At 43.3% G+C, this 19,684-nt stretch overlaps 1 protein-coding gene across 1 annotated transcript in view; it reads right to left on the reverse strand.

The window, feature by feature from the left end:
- The window catches only part of LOC122447239 (ATP-binding cassette sub-family C member 4-like), a 245,412-nt gene that overhangs the window by 174,905 nt on the left and 50,823 nt on the right, over positions 1–19,684 (reverse strand). Inside the window, exons 11-16 of the mRNA XM_043477775.1 lie at positions 19,194–19,287; positions 18,888–18,974; positions 16,820–16,917; positions 14,699–15,035; positions 11,834–11,930; positions 7,690–7,830 (exon numbers count right to left, since the gene is read on the reverse strand). Of these exons, the coding sequence (XP_043333710.1) occupies positions 7,690–7,830; positions 11,834–11,930; positions 14,699–15,035; positions 16,820–16,917; positions 18,888–18,974; positions 19,194–19,287 (854 nt within the window). The remainder of the gene's footprint in view (positions 1–7,689; positions 7,831–11,833; positions 11,931–14,698; positions 15,036–16,819; positions 16,918–18,887; positions 18,975–19,193; positions 19,288–19,684) is intronic.

Genomic DNA, 19,684 nt, shown 5'->3' on the forward strand with positions numbered 1-19,684 from the left:
CCAGAGTCCATACTTATAACCATGACAACATCCTGCCTGGAGGTTTTCCTGCCCAGTAGCATCTACCTATTTTGCCTTGATCACACAGCTAGTTGGTGGCCAGGTCAAGGCTACTGCTGTCCTTCCTCCAGTCACATCCCTGCCTCAACAGGTCCTGTCAATCGTCACCTGCAAAAATAAAGCCACCCTGGGCCTCAGCACAAGTCTAGTCAACTGAACAGGGTGGGCATGTACTCTGACGAACTAATTCTTCATAGGAACCCAGGTCAGGAGGCTACCTTCCAAACAAAGCAAGACACATCAAAGGCCTCAGGGTGGAGGAAGCAACCACTGGGAACCCTTCAGGGACATTCTTCCTTAATAATGAAGAGCCACCTGCTACATACCACAAGACATCTTTAATGTAACCACAAGACCATTGTAAAACTAGAGTTCATTTTATTGAAGAGGATGTTTACATTTCACTGATCGTATATTTTAATTAATTTTACATTGCCATTTAGGTAAAACTCAAAACATGAGCACATGTCAGAGCTCTGTGGTCCCAGAAATGGATGGACAATGAAAGAAAGAAACACACAGCCTGTCTTCTATAGAGAGGTTCCTGGAAGGTCTTTCCTAGTTAGTGTAATACTATGTAACACAGCCAATATTTCAATAACTAGTCAAAACATTTCAACACGTTTTCATCATCTGTTGGACGTTTCATATGCCACATAACAAATGGACTCCTAAATCATCCTGTAAAGTAAACATTCATGTATTTTTACAGATATGAATACATTGGAATAAAAGCTTATATGCTCCTATATTCGCATTTTCTCTGGAAGGAAAAATTACCAATGAAGCTTTTTGTAGAAAATGAATAAACATACACAGTGATTTTCTTCCAAGCATCTCTTCCATTTTCAAATATGAAAATGTAATCAGGCACTAAATGTGTTAACAAGACATATTCACTAAGAAACTTGAGTGTCTGACTTACCTATTGGATTTCTATGGAAGAACAATACCAGAGCTCTTAAAATGGTCTCCAGCATTTTGTTGTGCAAAGTTTGTGAAGAATTAACAAGGATGTAGAATATCAACAGAGACCTTGTGATACCAAGAAGGACAGTAGACACAGTTAACCCTGAAATAAAGAAACATCACTCAGCACAAGATCTCCGTCGTATCCTCAATCATGCTAAAGCACAGCAGGCAGTTTAAAAAGATATTGTGTATTTCATTCTATAAATAAAATTTATATAGATATTTACATATATATAATACAGAATAAAAAGCATATATATATATGTGTGTGTGTGTACATATATATACACATATATATGTATATATATGTATATATATATAAAGTAGATTCTGTAAGAGTTTAGTGCTTTCAAAAACTACATTTATAAAGAAAAATATAAAAATCACCGTTCTCCTCTCACTAAATAGAAGCAACATGGAGGGAAAATCATGTGTAAACTGCAGTTTCATTCTAGGCTTGCCTAATTCATTATAAGTTCTAATAAAACTTAAAAGAAAGATAATTATACAAGTAGCTGATCTTCCTTTCTCCACATTTCAAATATCATTATTTACAACATGTCCCATAATCGAAAAGTAAGGTGTGCTTTGGTGAAAGTGAACATGTTAATCACTCAGTCATGTCATATTCTTTGCAACCCCATGGACTGTAGACCCCTGGTTTCTCTATCCATGGAATTCTCCAGGCAAGAATACAGGAGTGGGTTGCCATTCCCTTCTCCAATGCTTTGCTACCAGCACATGAATTAACAGGGAAGGGAAGAAATGATCTATCATTTCCTTTTACTTTCACGTAAAGTAGCTTTTTAAGAACCTACTGTGTAGCACAGGGAATTCTACTTAATGCTCTGAGGCAACCTAAATGGGAAGGAAATCCAAATAGAAGATACATGTTCAACTAGTTTACTTGGCTGTACAACAGAAACTAACACAATATTGGAAAGCAACTGTAATAAAAATTAATAAAAATTAAAATATTAAAAATCAAGTAACTACTTCTATTCCCAACTAGCTATAAAGAGTATGAAAAGACAATGTTAAGTTGCAAGTGGATAATCTCTTAAATAATTGAACTGCAAGAAACTACAAAATGTATTTTGACATGAGATAATCTAAACAAGATAATCTAAACTCTATTTTATAGAACCCCAAAGCATTTGTAAATAACTATAATCACTTAAATTTATGTCTTATCATGACATAAATGAATACTATGCATATAAAACTTAAAAGGGCCCTCCAAACATCTCTTCAAATCACAATGCTATATAGAGAGGGGATAACTTTGGCAATATATATTCCATCAAGTATGTTTTTCCATTCAGCTGCCACATCAGTTCAGTCGCTCAGTCGTGTACAATTCTTTGCGACCCCATGAATCGCAGCATGCCAGGCCTCCCTGTCCATCACCAACTCCAAACTCCCAGCGTTTACTCAAACTCATGTCCATCGAGTTGGTGATGCCATCCAGCCATCTCATCCTCTGTTGTCCCCTTCTCCTCCTGTCCCCAAATCCCTCCCAGCATCAGGGTCTTTTTCAATGAGTCAGCTCTTCATATGAGGTGGGCAAAGTATTGGAGTTTCAGCTTCAGCATCAGTCCTTCCAATGAACACCCAGGACTGATCTCCTTTAGGATGGACTGGTTGGATCTCCTTGCACTCCAAGGGACTCTCAAAGAGTCTTCTCCAACACCACAGTTCAAAAGCATCAACTTTTTGGTGCTCAGCTTTCTTCACAGTGCAACTCTCACATGCATACATGACCACTGGAAGAACCATAGCCATGACCAGATGGACCTTTGTTGGCAAAGTAATGTCTCTGCTTTTTAATATGCTGTCTAGGTTGGTCATAACTTTCCTTCCAAGGAGTAAGCATCTTTTAATTTCATGGCTGCAATCACCATCTGCAGTGATTTTTGAGCCCAGACAAATAAAGTCAGCCACTGTTTCCACCATTTCCCCATCTATTTGCCATGAAGTGATGGGACCAGATGCGATGATCTTAGTTTTCTGAATGTTGAGCTTTAAGCCAACTTTTTCACTCTCCTGTTTCACTTTCATCTATAGGCTTTTTAGTTCCTCTTCACTTTCTGACATAAGGGTGGTGTCATCTGCATATCTGAGCCTATTGATATTTCTCCCAGCAATCTTGATTCCAGCTTGTGCATCTTCCAGCCCAGCATTTCTCATGATGTGCTGTGTTCAGTTCAGTTCAGTTCAGTCGCTCAGTCATGTCCGACTCATTGCGACCCCATGAATCGCAGCATGCCAGGCCTCCTGTCCATCACCAACTCCTGGAGTTTACTCAAACTCATGCCCATCGAGTCAGTGTTGCCATCCAGCCATCTCATCCTCTGTCGTCTCCTTCTCCTCCTGCCCCCAATCCCTTCCAGCATCAGGGTCTTTTCCAATGAGTCAACCCTTTGCATGAGGTGGCCAAAGTACTGGAGTTTCAGCTTCAGCATCAGTCCTTCCAATGAACACCCAGGACTGATCTCCTTTAGGATGGACTGGTTGGATCTCCTTGCACTCCAAGGGACTCTCAAAAGTCTTCTCCAACACCATAGTTCAAAAGCATCAATTTTTTGGTGTTCAGCTTTCTTCACAGTCCAACTCTCACATCCATACATGACCACTGGAAAAACCATAGCCATGACCAGATGGACCTTTGTTGGCAAAGTAATGTCTCTGCTTTTTAATGTGCTATCCAGGTTGGTCATAACTTTCCTTCCAAGGAGTAAGTGTCTTTTAATTTTATGGATGCAGTCACCATCTGCAGTGATTTTGGAGCCCCCCAAAAAATAAAGTCTGACACAGTTTCCACTGTCTCCCCATTTATTTTCCATGAGGTGATGTGACCAGATGCCATGATCTCAGTTTTCTGAATGTTAAGCTTTAAGCCAACTTTTTCACTCTCCTCTTTCACTTTCATCAAGAGGCTTTTTAGTTCCTCTTCACTCTCTGCCACAAGGGTGGTGTCATCTGCATATCTGAGGTTTTTGATATTTCTCCCAGCAATCTTGATTCCAGCTTGTGCTTCCTCCAGCCCAGCATTTCTCATGATGTACTCTGCATATAAGTTAAATAAGCAGAGTGACAATACACAGCCTTGAGGTACTCCTTTTCCTATTTGGAACCAGTCTGTTGTTCCATGTCCAGTTCTAACTGTTGCTTCCTGACCTGCATATAGGTTTCTCAAGAGGCAGGTCAGGTGGTCTGGTATTCCCATCTCTTCCAGAAATTTCCACATTTATTGTGATGCACACAGTCGAAGGCTTTGCATAGTCAATAAAGCAGAAATAGATGTTTTTCTGGAACTCTCTTGCTTTTTCGATGATCCAGCGGATATTGGCAATTTGACCTCTGGTTCCTCTGCCTTTTCTAAATCCAGCTTGAACATCTGGAAGTTCTTGGTTCACGTATTGCTGAAGCCTAGCTTGGAGAATTTTGAGCATTACTTTACTAGCGTGTGAGATGAGTGCAATTGTGCAGTAGTTTGAGCATTCTTTGGGATTGCCTTTCTTAGGGATTGGAATGAAAACTGACCTTTTCCAATTCTGTAGCCACTGTTGAATTTTCCAAATTTGCTGGCATATTGAGTGCAGCACTTTTACAGTATCATCTTTCAGAATTTGAAATATCTCAACTGGATTTCCATCTCCTCCACTAGCTTTGTTCGTAGTGATGCTTTCCAAGGCCCACTTGACTCCATATTCCAGGATGTCTGGCTCTAGGTGAGTGATCACACCATCGTGATTATCTGGGTCATGAAGATCTTTTTTGTAGAGATTTTCTGTGTATTCTTGTCACCTCTTCTTAATATCATCTGCTTCTATTAGGTCCATACCATTTCTGTCCTTTATCGAACCCATCTTTGGATGAAATGTTCCCTTGATATCTCTAACTTTCTTTAAGAGATCTCTAGTCTTTCCCACTCTATTGTTTTCCTCTATTTCTTTGCATTGATCACTGAGGAAGGCTTCCTAATCTCTCCTTGCTATTCTTTGGAACTCTGCATTCAAATGGGAATATCTTTCCTTTTCTCCTTTGCTTTTCACTTCTCTTCTTTTCACAGCTATTTGTAAGCCCTCTTCAGACAAGCATTTTGCTTTTTTGCATTTCTTTTCCATGGGGATGGTCTTGATCCCTGTCTCCTGTACAATGTCACCAACCTCCGTCCATAGTTTATCAAGCAATCCCACTACTGTGCATATACCCTGAGAAAACCATAATTCAAAAAGGCACATGCGCCCCAGTGATCACAGCAACACTATTTACAGAAGCTAGGACATGGAAGCAACCTAAATGTCTATCAACAGATGAATGGATAAAGAAGACATTTAAATTTTTTGTTAAAGACATCCTTTAAATACTATATAATGCTATGCTATATATATTCTAAATATTTTTGTCAACAGAGAGAATCATGTTAATATTAGTCTGGCAAGCCAAATTTTAAATCAATCTCACAGTTTGGAAGGAGGTAACACTGTAATCTCAGGATAAAAAATTGAAATAATCCTAATTCCAGACACTGGATTTCCCCTGCTTAGCTTTTCAAGGTATTAGTGAAGCTCAGGAGATGAGCAGTGTGGTAAAGGGGAGCTTTGAGTACCTGGGAGGGAATAATGCCTTTATTTGTGGCTCATGCTGACAAAGCATTTCATCCAAGATCAATAAAAGGCAGGGTTTACTCAGACAGAATTGGAATAACTGAAGCACAGGGTGGGGATACATTTTTAATCCCCTTGGCCATTCTTATAAGGATATAAGATTTAGCAAAAGCAACTATTAGAATAGACAATAGCTACATATTTCTAGTGACTGATTTTCCCAATATGCAATCCTGGTTTAACTACCAAAATCCAGTATGGAGCAAATTAAAAGTCTTCATTCAACCACTTTTCTTTTGGTAGATCTTGAAAATAATTACTCTAATTAATTCACAGAGTAAATGTGATTCAGACACTTAATTTGTTAAGACATTGCTGAATTACTCTGGAAGCCCTCATTGCTCACAAAGACTGATTATAATACACACCTTAAACCCTGGTATAATAGAGAGGTGACTCAATTTTACCTGAATAAACTCTTAAGTATCAGTTCAGAACGAACACTACAGCTTCATCTTCTTTTACTAATGCCCCAGAATACAGGACACTTTGTAGATTTGCCCTATGGAACAGGAAGTAAAAAATATTACACTATAGATATACATAGAGTTTACACAAATATCACAAAAAATTACCTCCATTCAAGAAATGTATTTTATGCTGGAAAGTGTTTCCCAGTCCACAAGGCTCTGTGTATGTCTCCCTTTAAAAATTTGAATCATGATTTTCAGTTTTCAAAATTATCTGTGAAGACAGACTTAGAAAATAAACTTTTGGTTGCCGAGGGGAAGGAGTGTTACAGAGTTTGGATGGTCATGCACACACTGTTATGTTTAAAACAGGTAACCAACAAGGACTTACTGTACAGCACATGGAACTCTGCCCAGTGTTATGTGGCAGCCTGGATGGGAGGGAAGTTTGGGGGAGAATGGATACTTGTATATGTATGGCTGCATCCCTTCACTGCTTAAATGAAACTATCACTATATTGTTGATTTGCCATAGCCCAATACAATATTAAAAGTTCCAAAAATAAAAAAAAAATTGTCTGTGAAGAAGCTGCTAGGGGGAGGGACATGGGGAGAGACCACGAAGGGATCACATACCACCCACAGGAACTTTCATCTTTCTTCAGGGAACCTACGTGAGGGTCAGAAGAGGAGGCTGATTTAGCCCCATCTCTCCCCCTGACTGTGGGAAAGTGAGGCTCCGTGTAGCTTTCACAGCACTTTGGGTCAGACCAGGAATCACTCACCAGAATGCAAGCCATCAGTCCTGCAGGGCGTAGGTGACCTGGAGCAGGAAACACAGTCACTCAGACACTGACGTCACTGAGCCTCACCCCGCTCACAGGATGGGGGAGGGGAAGGCTCCAGGACACAGAGGCGGTCCTTCCGGCTCAGGTCTGCGCCAAGCCCCTCACCCAGACGACTACAGGTCAGGGAGGGCCTCTTATATGTTAGTATCTTTAAAAGAAATCCCCTCTTCCCTAGAAGACTTTGCTCCTCAAATATAATGTACTTCAATGCAAATCCAAGTGGACTGCAAAAGGCAGTAATGACAGTACAAATGTTGGGGTTTTTCAAAGCAAAAGCTTGACAGGTACAGTGATGGTCAGTCCTGAGTGTCAGCTTGGCTGGGCCAGTCTCCAGTGATTCAACCAAACACCCATCCAGATGTTGCCATGAAGGTATTTTGTGTATGATGTTTCATCCATCATTAGAACTTCAGTAGAGGAGATCACCCTCAACACTGCAGTGGCCTCACCCAGTCAGACAAAGGCCTGAAGAGCAAAACCTGAGGCTTCCTGGAGGAGGAAGAAATTCTGCCTCAAGAGAGCAGCGTCAGCTCCTGACTGAGGTTCCAGCCTGCAGGCCGGCCTTGCTGATTTCACATTCACCAAGCTAGATCCCACAACTGCATGAGCCAAGTTTTTGAGATAAATCTCCTAATACACATATTTAAAAATAATTCTAAAATACAATATAAGTAGTATGTAAATATAAAACTGAGTGCACAAACCAAAATAAACACCCTTAGGTACCTGAGCTGCGATGTTTACTAGAATAAGGAAGATGATGACAGACCAGTCAGCACCAGCTGTGAAGTAATTCTTATAGGTCTTAAAACCAACTTTTCCTTCCAAGTGGTCCTCTAGAGGTAGTGTAACCTGTATATTCTCAGACTGGAAGGGGAAAAATGGCAGTGAGAGAAGAAATTTTAAATAATGAACCCCAAATTTCAAGAGTTCAACAATGCCCTCCACTGTGAAGCTTTGGGAAACAGACACATCTCATATACTGTTAGGAGTGCAGGATGGTCCATCTCCTGTGGAGAAGGGTGTGGGAATATCTGGCCAAACCACATATGCTTTTACCCCTGGACCCAGCCTTCCTACTTCTAGGAATCTATGAGCAATAAGGAAACATCATTCACATGAGATTATTAATGGTTGGGTAGCTTTGCTTAAAATAGATCATGACTTTGACACACAACAAAATCAATTAATGTATAAACGCAGAAGCTTGCTCTAAAATAACACACAAAATGATATGGAGATAATGTATCCCTCTAGATGACTGTGTCATTCAATGATAGAAACATAAAACATACTTGGGGTTCAAAATACTAGCCAAATTCAGTAAACTGAGTTCACAGAGAGAGCTGGAGTAATATGAGTTTGGATAGCATGTTGCAAGCATACAATCTGAACCTATTTGGTTACTAAGTTTCAGAAAGTGATTCCTGAGTTTAGAAAGTGAACAGCTAATCTGAATACTTATCAGAATCATTCCAGGCTCCTGGGTTTGGATACTGAGGGTTTGGCTATCAAGGGAATATCTGCGTATGTTTTTAAGGGAGATCTAGTGCATTTCAGCATTTCTGTCTGGAGGACTTAGAATGCATTGTAGAGTCACAGGAGGCTAGGATGTCCCGGGCTCTACCCTGGTCACTGGGATTCAAGGTCGATAAGATGTGGTTCTCAGTCTTGAAGGGTAAAAAAGGAAGATGGGAACTAACACCGAAGTGTCTACCATGTGTCAGGTCCTTTGCACACGTTACCTCTGGCCTATCACAAACCATCTGACACTGAGGCAAAATAATACCATCAGTCACATGCAGTGCTAGAGTATTCCAACATATAGGAAAAGTAACTGCTTTAATGTGGCAACAGCAGGACTCAGTCTAAGGGGGTCTTGACATTAAGTCTCTGGATGCATAAGGGAAGCTGGGGGGCCACCAGCATGAATAGGATGTAACTATGGTAAACTGAAGAGTTCTCCATCAGTGTGAGCCACATAAACCCAGAAATTCATAGCAGTGCATCCACTCCTGGTCTCCATAAGATCCTCCATTCTACACCCAAAGGGGAACCCTAAGCAGGCTTGCTCCTCTCATGCTCTTCTAACTCTACCAATTCCATGGAACAACACTTTGGGAACCTTAGGGTCTACTTTAGGAGAAATGAAGAAGTCATGAGCAGAGCAGACTGAAGGTCCATGAGACCACCAAGAACAGACAGACCCAGGCACACTGCAGGATGAGAAACTCACTTCTTGGTCTTCTGGAGCCGCATCTTTCAACGTGGGTCTGGGAGATTAGAGAGACCGAACCAAAGACTCAGAGATCACAGTGGGAGTTCCTGGAACTGGAGATGATTCAGACTGCTCATTCCCCTTCTCAAAAAGGGAAAAAATATCTACCCCAGATTTTAGAAACTCAGAGTAACTTCCTCTTTCCACTGTTTTGCCCTAAAATTAAAAATTTGAGAGAATTAATTTATATTTGATAATATTAAACCAACCTAAATACTAATCAAGAAAGTTATCTGGTTTTAAATTATGATGTTTGGGAAAAAAAATGATCCCTGGGTTTAGAATTCTTGTTGAGAAATCTAGTTCAGTCAGCTCAGTACAGAACTTAGCATTGTGTTCTCTGCCAAACCCTGTCCCTGTGTTAGGTGATGGGGGATATGAAAGAAACGTGTGCTCATGTGTTAAAAATGGAGGCCATTGACATGACTACCCTGGGCACTTAGGGAAGCAATAAGTACAGAAGTTGATGGGAGAATCAGTGCAGTCTTTTTAGACAACATGGAAATTGACAGAAGCCTCATGTGGCAATTCCAGGAAAGAAATTTAAACTTAACCCAGAGGTGGGGACCAGCACATTTGCATATAGATAAGAGTCACTCATTAAATCTTCAGTGATCACTGTCACTGTCATACTATCATGTGCCCGGCTGGGATAATAGGAACCAGCACAGGACAGAAAACCCATGAGAGGCCTCTCCTTGGTCTACAACTGTCCCCACACACAGCAAGTTCCCAACTGAAAATTCAATATTCCACCTGATAAAGTAATTAAACAAGGAGGCCATGGGGCTGGGTGACTCTAAAGCCTTGGCAGTCGGTTCCCACAAACCAAAACCTAAGCCAGAATCAGTGCACTCAGATCCGAGAAAAAACTTAGGGACAACCAACCACAAGCAGCCAACCAGGCTTCCCCAAATCAGGCAACTGCTTAAGCTACAGCCAATCAAATCACTTTCTTTGAACACATGTGACACATCCTTGCATGGTTTCCCTCCCTTACAAAATCACATAAAATAATGTGTAGATATTTCACTATCTTCTGACCCCACGAAACCAGACTCAGCTGATTCAATCAGTAGCAAATAAAACATCAGGGAAAAAAAAATCTCAGGATGCAAAACACATCAAATGAGAGCAGCTGTGGTTAAGGCAGCTCAGGTGGAGGGAGATGACCCAGGACCCCCACTGGGACCCCTCTCACCCTCTCCCCTGAGATGGTCTGCTGGGAGAAACCCAGTGAAGCATCTGGGTACCATCAGATACTGCAGAACTAGAAAGTTATGCAGGATATATTGTGTCTTGTTCCACTTGGGAGGCAAAACTCATACACCTCTTTAATGAAATCACCATTCACCACATCAAATCTGTAATATGCACAATGAAATGGCTGGTGGTACAAAGACAGCAATTTCACTCAACAGTCAAGCGCTGACAATTCTGGAGGGATGAAGGGACAGCCATCTGCTCTGAAGAGAGGGACCCAACAGTGAGGTTGGACCCCAACTCAGGCAGGGGTGCTCACCAGTGGACAAATAGTTGTTTTCTGAGTACTAAAATTTGGGGTAGTGTCCTCAAAGGAAGCAATAAGGGGACCCCAAAACATCTAGAGATGGGCAAAATAGGTTATACTCCGGCCCACTGATCCTATGCTCATAACACTATCAACATTGGAGTTTACACACTAGAATTGCCTTCTCTGCACATGAAATCAACTGCTCTCGAGCTTGAGAAACCTTAGCCTCTCCCCATTCCTAGAGGAGTGAAGAAGGGCTGACACTTGGAACTGCTTCTAGAGAGGCAGGGGTTCTGAAACTTAATAATCTTTCTAAGGGCAGAGATTCTTTTCAGAAGTCAGGGATCTGATCAAGGGCCTGTGGAGCAGTCAGAGGTCAACAACAAATGTTCTGAGACCCAGAGGTAAACAAGCCAAGGAGTGAAGTATCAAACGACCTAAGTCTGAACACTTCTCACTACTCTCTACCCCACCACAAACTATGCTGGGAATTGTGGGTTGGATGGTGCCCCCTCCTCAAAAAGATGCGCTCAGACATGATACCTGTGAACATGACCTTATTTGGATACAGGGTCTTTGCAGATATAATCAAGTTAAGATGAGGTCACACTGTAGCAAGGTGACCCTAAAGCCAGTAAGACCGATGTCATTATGAGAATAGAAGAGACCCAGACTGACACGTGGACAACGGCCATGTGACATCAGAGGCAGAGACCACAGTGCTGCAGCTGGAAGCCAAGGAACACCAAGGAAGGCTGGTGATATAGGCTGGAGGGAAGGATTCTCCCCTGGAGCCTTCAGGGAGAGCAAGGCCCTACCAGCACCTGGATTTGGGACTCGCAGCCTCCAGAACACAGAGACAATAAATGTCTGCTGTTTTAAGTCACCCAGCTTGCGGTACTTGGTCACGGCAGCTCTAGAAACTGATACTCTAGCCTGAGCCCACACTTCTGTCTTCTCAGCTTTACTAAGACTCCTGACTGCTTCTGCTGTCACCCCTCAAGTGACCATCGGAGGACTCTCTGTCCTTCAACACACCTGAGTGCTCGCAATTCCACAGATTTCTAGAAATTACTTACATCTTTCAATATCAGAATCTGACTTGTATCTTTTAGGTACTGAAACTGATGAGTGACTAAGATTGTGATCTTCTCCTTCAAGGCCTGATGAATACACCTACAAATGTAAAAGATACAGAAAGCAAAAGCACATTAATGGAATGCCTCAAACTGAAAAACTATATTTTGAAAACAGTGAGACATAGACCACACAGCAGTGAAAGATCTTTAGTTTACATTCCAAATCAATACTAAAAATTAAATAAACATAAATCAAGTATTCCAACTAGGTTCTTAAATTTATCAGCAGCAAATTTGAATCTAGTGCTATAAAAAATTCTTAAAACCAGTCTCGTGAAGGAGGCAAAAATAGCTAAGTTTTTCCCTCTAAAACTCAGTTTAACAATTATTTACATGTTTCATAAAGGAAAACAACTGAGTAATACTGAGATTTCAAAACTTGACTAAACTAAAACACTATTTTATTGCTATTTAGGAATGGGAGAAGAGGGATCCATGTCATTTAAAAATGTGTACATTCTTAGACAGTTTTCTAGGTAATTATTTATAATTAATGATGGAAATATTCACAACAAAAAATTAATAGATTCTTGGTAATCTTTGCCAGAGTGCATTTGCTAGACACTTGTTCCCAAAGAACGTTCGATAGACATTGAATGCCAGAGTGGCCTCCACCAGTTTCTACAACATTCCCAGTTCCATCCAGGAAGCAAGTCTTCTTTCATTTGGAGTGAACACCTTCCAAACATGAAAGTAAAAGAACAGAATCCAAATGGCCTAAATTACAGTGGAAATCACCCAATGGCTAAGAGTACCCACCAGTTCTCTTAGTCAAGACACCCCTCACTGCTGCTGCTGCTAAGTCGCTTCAGTCGTGTCTGACTCTGTGTGACCCCATAGATAGCAGCCCACCAGGCTCCTTCGTACCTGGGATTCTACAGGCAAGAACACTGGAGTGGGTGGCCATTTCCTTCTCCAATGCATGGAAGTGAGAAGGGAAAGTGAAGTCGCTCAGTCGTGTCCGACTCCTAGTGATCCCATGGACTGCAGCCTACAAGGCTCCTCCGTCCATGGGATTCTCCAGGCAAGAGTACTGGAGTGGGTTGCCATTGCCTTCTCCAACACCCCTCACTACTCAACCTTAAATTGTTTTCACAGTAAAACAAAAAAACAAACTACTCCTACATTTCAAATGTAGACCCCTAGGGACTCAGCCCCAGTGTCATCCCACAGGGCCCACAACCCCTCCAGGGAAGCAAGTGAGTGAGCCTGGGGCCCCGGTGACCACAAACAGGGCTCCAGGCAGATACTCTGGGAGCCCGAGGCCCTTGCAGAGCAAATCTCAGGAACCTGGGCCAGAGCTCAGCCTGTGAGTGAGTCAGATGGAGCATCTGGAGGCAGCAGGCTGCAGCTCAGTCCCTTGCACGAGACTGATGATATCAGACAAGTGACTAAACCTGTTTCTTCATCTCAGAACATCAATGACAACTCATCCATGTGTTCTGAGATATCAAACCACCAATCTACTCAGCAAATGTCAGCTTTCTTTTCCACTCCTCCCTAACCATGAGCGGTCATGTGCTTTGGACTCGGGTCAGAAAACTCTTAAGGGGACACTCTGGACACTGAGTCTGTGATCAGAAACAAGACCCTGGGATGTAAACAAATACACCATTCCTTCGTTAAGTCCAAAAGGATTCATTTTTATATTTTGAAATGTGTTAGCTCAGCATTCATACCTAAGTTTCTTGACTAACACCTTTTCAAACTTAGTACTGAAAACTTAGTACTAAATCAGAATTTTTTCTTCTTAATTCATAATTGCCTGCCAATAATCCCTGGAGGTGGATGTTAATCAAATCTGACAGGGTATTGTGTCCAAGATGAATCAACTCAAAAGTTTTAAGATGTTTTCCTCCTAACATCCCATCACAGATGAGGTAATACAAATAATTACAATGAAGAGATCAGTTGATGACTTTGAATTTTTCCTAAATAATGCTTTTATCCAAATCACTAGAAAAATACACTATTTTCCAAGTTTTTAAAGATTTCCAAGTCATGCCATAGAAATGACTGAGTCAGCAACCAGTTGTATAACAGTTATTCCAATATAAAGGCTGTGTTAATCCTATAATCGCACATATAATCCTATATAAGGGCTCTATTAAGAGGGGACACATCCCATGGTGGAGGTAATACAAGTAAAACAGAATCCCCACCTCCATTCATTCAATCAGCAGAGGTTTGCTGAGGAGCCAGGCACTGTCCTAAGTGCTGAGGATCCACCCACAGGTCAGGATAGAAGACAATACTCTGCGCCATGTAGAGGACACACTGAACAAGCATAGAAAATGCGTTATTCTGCTGTGACCTGTGCTCTGAAGGAACAATAAGGGCAGCTGCTATCTTAGATGTGGAGACATGGGAGCCCTGAGGCTGTCTGGGGAAACATCCTGGAAGAAGGCACAGCAGGCGCAGGGTTCCTGGGACAGAACATGCTGGATGGAGGCACCTTCCTGCATTCATAGTTTATGGTTGGCAGGTGGTGGTGCTGGTTTAGTGGCTAAGTCGTGTCCAACTCTTGCAACCCCATGGACTGTAGCCCACCAGGCTCCTCTGTCCATGAGATTTTCCAGGCAAGAATACTGGAGTGGGTTGCCATTTCCTTCCCCAGGGGATCTTCCCGACCCAGGAGTCGAGCCCGGGTCTCCTTCATTGCAAGCAGATTCTTTCCCAACTGAGCTGCAATGGGTGGCAGGGGGGGCTAGTAAATGGTTAAGTGCACCCACTGAGGGCTGTGGGAAGACAGAGGGCACGGGCGCCCCCTGGAGGAGTAGGTGGGAATGGCAGGTCCCGTCTCACCTTCCTTCTGTGTCCTGGCGCACTGCTCCCTGGCTCCGGGACAGAGGGACCAGTGTGTACAGACAGACCAGGGTATGAAAGGATCCCCACAGAGCCAGCACAGCTGGATACCGAGGGGGTGTGGGGACGAAATGGAAAGGCTGATGGGAGCAGACGGCAAGGCAGCCTGTTTGTTTGAGGACCTGGAGCTGCTTTGTGAATGTGGTGGTGATGCAGTGGTGGTAGTGGTGGGGGGAGGTGTCCGTGAAGGGCTGGAGTAGGTGGGTGAGCTGTGTAGACAGGAGGGTGAGCTGTGTAGACAGCAGCGTGGGAGTCTGATCAAGGCAGACCCCAAGATCTGATGATGCGGAAGTAGGGGTCTAGTGATGTGGGGATGAACCAGGATGGGATCCATTACTCGACACAGGTGAGGCTGCATCAGTTCATGTAAGGTCCTCACTTTCTGTAGGTGATAGAACCCACTGTGTTCACAGCATAAAGCTGTCAAAGTCATGAACCACAATGACCTTGGATATAAATTCCTGACTGAAGGAAACTATTAACAGCAAGTAGAAGTGTGATTCATTCACTGTTAATACAAAACCCTCCCCATGACTAAGCTTCCACATGACCACCATCTCTCACAGCATATTGTTCCATCCGATTCTCTAACTTGAGAACACTCTCCAGTTGCTGCTGAGTGGTTTCATAAATTGCTTTCACGTTCTCTGCTTTAAATTTCCCTAGAGAATGTAGTTCTGATTACAAACAACAGTCTTAAGCTTGCTTCTATCAAATATATATCCAAAGCAGTATACTCAAAATAGTTGAGAGAATTTTATAAACATCTCCAGTGTTTGAAAAAGAACTCAGGAGAACTTCTGCGATTAGCACACTGTACTTGGCACTAAAATGCCTTGCTCTCCCTTCCCTGTGACATGGATGCAATGACCAGCAAAATCCGTCCCTGCCCTGATGGAGAACTTGTGCAGATGCTCACAAGACGGGGTACCACACATTTGTGAGCTCAGAGTAGGGCGCTGGGAACAAGGAGGCTGAGATACTCATGATGCCAGGAGGGTGTGGTGGGGTATCCCTGTCAAAGCACTTGCTCCTGTCACTGAACTCATGACAAGACACAAGGCACTTCTCTAAGGGAAAATTCATCAAGCCATGAATGGGAGAGGCTGGGAAAGGGAAGTCAGATCACAGAGCTAGAGACCATGCCATGTGTCATCTGCCCTGTTCTCTCGTGTTCTCAAAGATTCTGTGCTACTATCCAGGTTTGTATGTGTGTTACAATATACCTAACATGACATTTACTGTTTCTGCCATTTTAAGCATACAACTCAGTGGCATTAAGTACATTCACACTGATGTGCAACCATCACCACAATCCATCTCCACAACTCTTTTATCACCCCAACACTAAGCACGTTTTATACAAGGGCAGGTTCCACCAAAGTCTAACAATGCCCACTTAGTGGATGTGGAATCCCAGCTCCTAGCCAGTTCCTAGTGTCCAGAGCCCAGAGCTAATCACAGGCCTCCCTCTCACATTTGCTGACTCTGCTGAAGTCTCTACTTTGCTATTCTGGACTTGCTATAAATCAATCATGTCCCCTCAGATTCACATGTGGTCACCTGAGTCATCAGTACCTTAGAATTTGGTGTCATGGACTTTAAAGAGGTAATCATTACCCTTAATTATACTGGATCTAATCTAATCTGACTGGTATGCTTAGATGAAGAGACTAAGATACAAGGACAGAGACACAAGCATGTAAATCAATAAAGTTAGAACACATCCCCTCATCATGCACAAAAATAAACTCAAAATGACTTAAATACTTAATCATAAGATGTGACACCATACAACTCTCAGTAGAGATTATAGGCAAAACATCCTCTGACATAAATTATACCAATGTTTTCTTAGGTCAGTCTCCTAAGGCAATAGGCATACAAGCAAAAATATACAAATGGGGGCTTCCCTGGTGGCTCAGTAGCAAAGAATCCACCCTCCAGTGCAGGACACACGGAATCCCTCCCTGGTCCAGGAAGAGCCCACAGGTGCAAAGCACCTCAGCCCCTGTAGCACAACTACTGCGCCTGTGCTCTGGACTCAGGAACCGCAGCTACTGAGCTCAGGCACCACAGAGCCAGGCTCTGCAACCAGAGGAGCCGTCGCCGTGAGAAGCCCACGCGCCACAATAGAGAGCAGCCCCTGCCCGCTGCACCTAGAGAAAACCCCGACCATGTGAGGACACAGCGAGGGGGATGCGGTCAGAAGCCAAGGAGACAGGTCTCAGGAGAAACCAAACCACCCATACCTTGAACCTGTAGCCTCAAGAACTGTGAGAAATTTAATTTCTAATCTTTGAGCACCCCTATCTGTGACAACTTGCTATAGAGTGAATGTTTTTCTCCTCAAAACTCATACATTGAGACCTAATCCCCACTGTGTTGGTATTAGGAGGTGGGGCCATTGGGAGGCATCAGGTCATGAGGCTGGAGCCTCCATGAATGGGATGAGTGCCTTCATAAAGGGGACCCACATGGCTCCTCACCTTTGCATGAGGAGACAGGAATCAGACCCTCACCAGACTGAAACTTTCAGCACCCTGACTTGGACTTTCCCAGTCTCCAAAACCAAGATAGATAAACTTCTATTATTTCTAAGCCACCCAGCTCTGGTCTCCTGTGAGAGCAGCCTGGATGGACACAGTCCTAGAAACCATCACAGGACCTGACAGAGAATTTCCAAACAGCTTCTCTCTGCTGAACACCCGCCTCCTCCAGGCGAGGACGTGCCTGCTGTTCTCCTCACAGCCCTGCTTCTTCCTCCCTCCACACCTGATTTTCTACTCTTGCTTCAGCAAAGGACTCGGTCCTCTTCTCAGCCTCCATGCACCTAGCCAGGTGCAGGCCCCCAGGGCACTTCCCGCCCAGCCCCGGGCACAGGGAGCTTTCCAACTTCAGTGAAAGCCTCCAGCTGACACTTCCACTTTACATTCAGCACTCACTATCTGGGATTAAAACCCTCTAAACCCTGACTAGGCTAAGCTTTTCCCAGCCATCTGTCTTAACAAGCTCCACGTAGAGACACGTTCCTCAGAAGCAGGAATGAGAGCTGGGCATCCTAGTTTCCCTTATTCTGCCCAGTGTGGGTCCTACCCATCTCCTGGCTCACCGTGCTCCTTATAAACTAAGGTTTTGTGCAGTAACATCTGTAAGGGCAATGATCTCAGTGCACACAGCAGGGTGTTCATAAGTGTACTTGGGAGGCTCCTTGGCTTTAACAAAGTGAACAACAGCAAGCGAACTGACCGTGGGGGAGATGTGAAGGCTGTTTTAGGTAAAAAACAAGTTCTCAAGGCTTTCAAAAAGGCCAGTCTAGACTCCATAAGAGGCCTCAGTCAGTGTGTGTTAGGACACATTATACACAGGAAAGAATCAGAGTTGTTCTACTTTAGCCATTGTGTAGCCAACCAGGAGCCACTGACAAGTTCTAAATTTTAGAAACAGGAATGAGAGTCAAGACTTAAACCAGATTATAGGTGACAGTACATTGTAGGTCTAAGTATTAAATCTAGTAAGCATCCATAAAATAACATGAAATGATTGAAATCATACTCAGATGTGGAATACATGATTCTCAATTCTAGACTTTATTAAGTCTAGACTTAATAAAGACTTCATTTCCAAAGGGATAGAATAACAAGTATAAACCAACAGGGTCTTTCCATGGAAGCCCTATGTCAGTACCAAAACTTTGCTTCTAACGTGCCTTAAGCAAATGATGGAGGAAAAAATCTGGCAGCCAAGTACCAGGTTATAGAGTCTCACTCTCTGATTTAAAAACCCTACATCATCTTTCTTATTCCTGGGGTCTGGATCCACCCAGAGTGTCTGGTAATCAACTGCAAGTAGCAGGAGGAAAATTGCCATCTATTTGTCACTCCCTAAAGCATGGACCCCACTGGCCTCCACACACTGGAAGCACCTGCTGTATGTTCCTGTCCTGACCTCATCATGATGCAAGATTTCTCTAGGATGGATATTCTGTGGAGGGAAGAGAGGGGAGGGAGGGACACCAGGGCAGAGGGAGCTGAGTCTCCTGGGGCACAAAGACCTCCCTGAGCTCTCTTCCCTCATCTCTACAGGGCTCTTGGAAAGAAGAAATGATAGAAAACAGGAGCAAACTCACTGTTCAAACAAGTGCCTGCTGACTCCTGCATCCACTGTGCTGAGCGAATCGTCCAGGAGGTAGATGTCTGCATGCTGATACACAGCTCTAGAAAACATAGATGTCAGGAGAGGACACTACACACTCCCTGGGTCTCATCTCTGAATCATGATGGTGTGCAACAACTTCATGTTCCTTCTACAAGCCCAGGGAAAGGACCAGGTCCCTGCTTCACACAGGCCCACCCGGTGAGCGAGGTCTGTGTGCTCCCGTCCACTAGGAGCCACAGAGGAGGAGGGGCAGGATGGCAACTGAAACCCCACATACCTGGCGAAGCTGACCCGGGCTTTCCGTCCTTCACTCAGAGGGGTTCCTCTGTCTCCTATCTCAGTTAGATCTTCTTCCTTCAAAAGCTGTAAATCTTATACAGATAGAAAAGGGGAAAAAGAAAAAAATATAAATGTGTTCTACTACCATCTTACACTTTTATCATTAGTTCCTCATACAAGTATTTGATTAACGTGCATACATGCTCAGCTGCTAAGTCGTATTCAACTCTTTGTAACCCCATGGATTAGGGCTTGTCAGGCTCCTCTGTCCATGGGATTCCCCAGGCAACAACACTGGAGTGGTTTGCTATTTCCTCCTCCAGGGGATCTTCCTGACCCAGGGATCGAATCCATGTCTCCTGCATCTCCTGCACTGGCAGTTGGATTCTTTCCCACTGAGCCACCTGGGAAGCCAGAGCAGTGGGTATAAGTCAGAGGAACTAAACTGTGGCCTTGAACATTAAAAAAAAAAAAAAAAAAACAACTCAC

The sequence above is a fragment of the Cervus canadensis genome, chromosome 9 (genome assembly GCF_019320065.1).
Source record: "Cervus canadensis isolate Bull #8, Minnesota chromosome 9, ASM1932006v1, whole genome shotgun sequence".
Taxonomy (NCBI): Eukaryota; Metazoa; Chordata; class Mammalia; order Artiodactyla; family Cervidae; genus Cervus; species Cervus canadensis.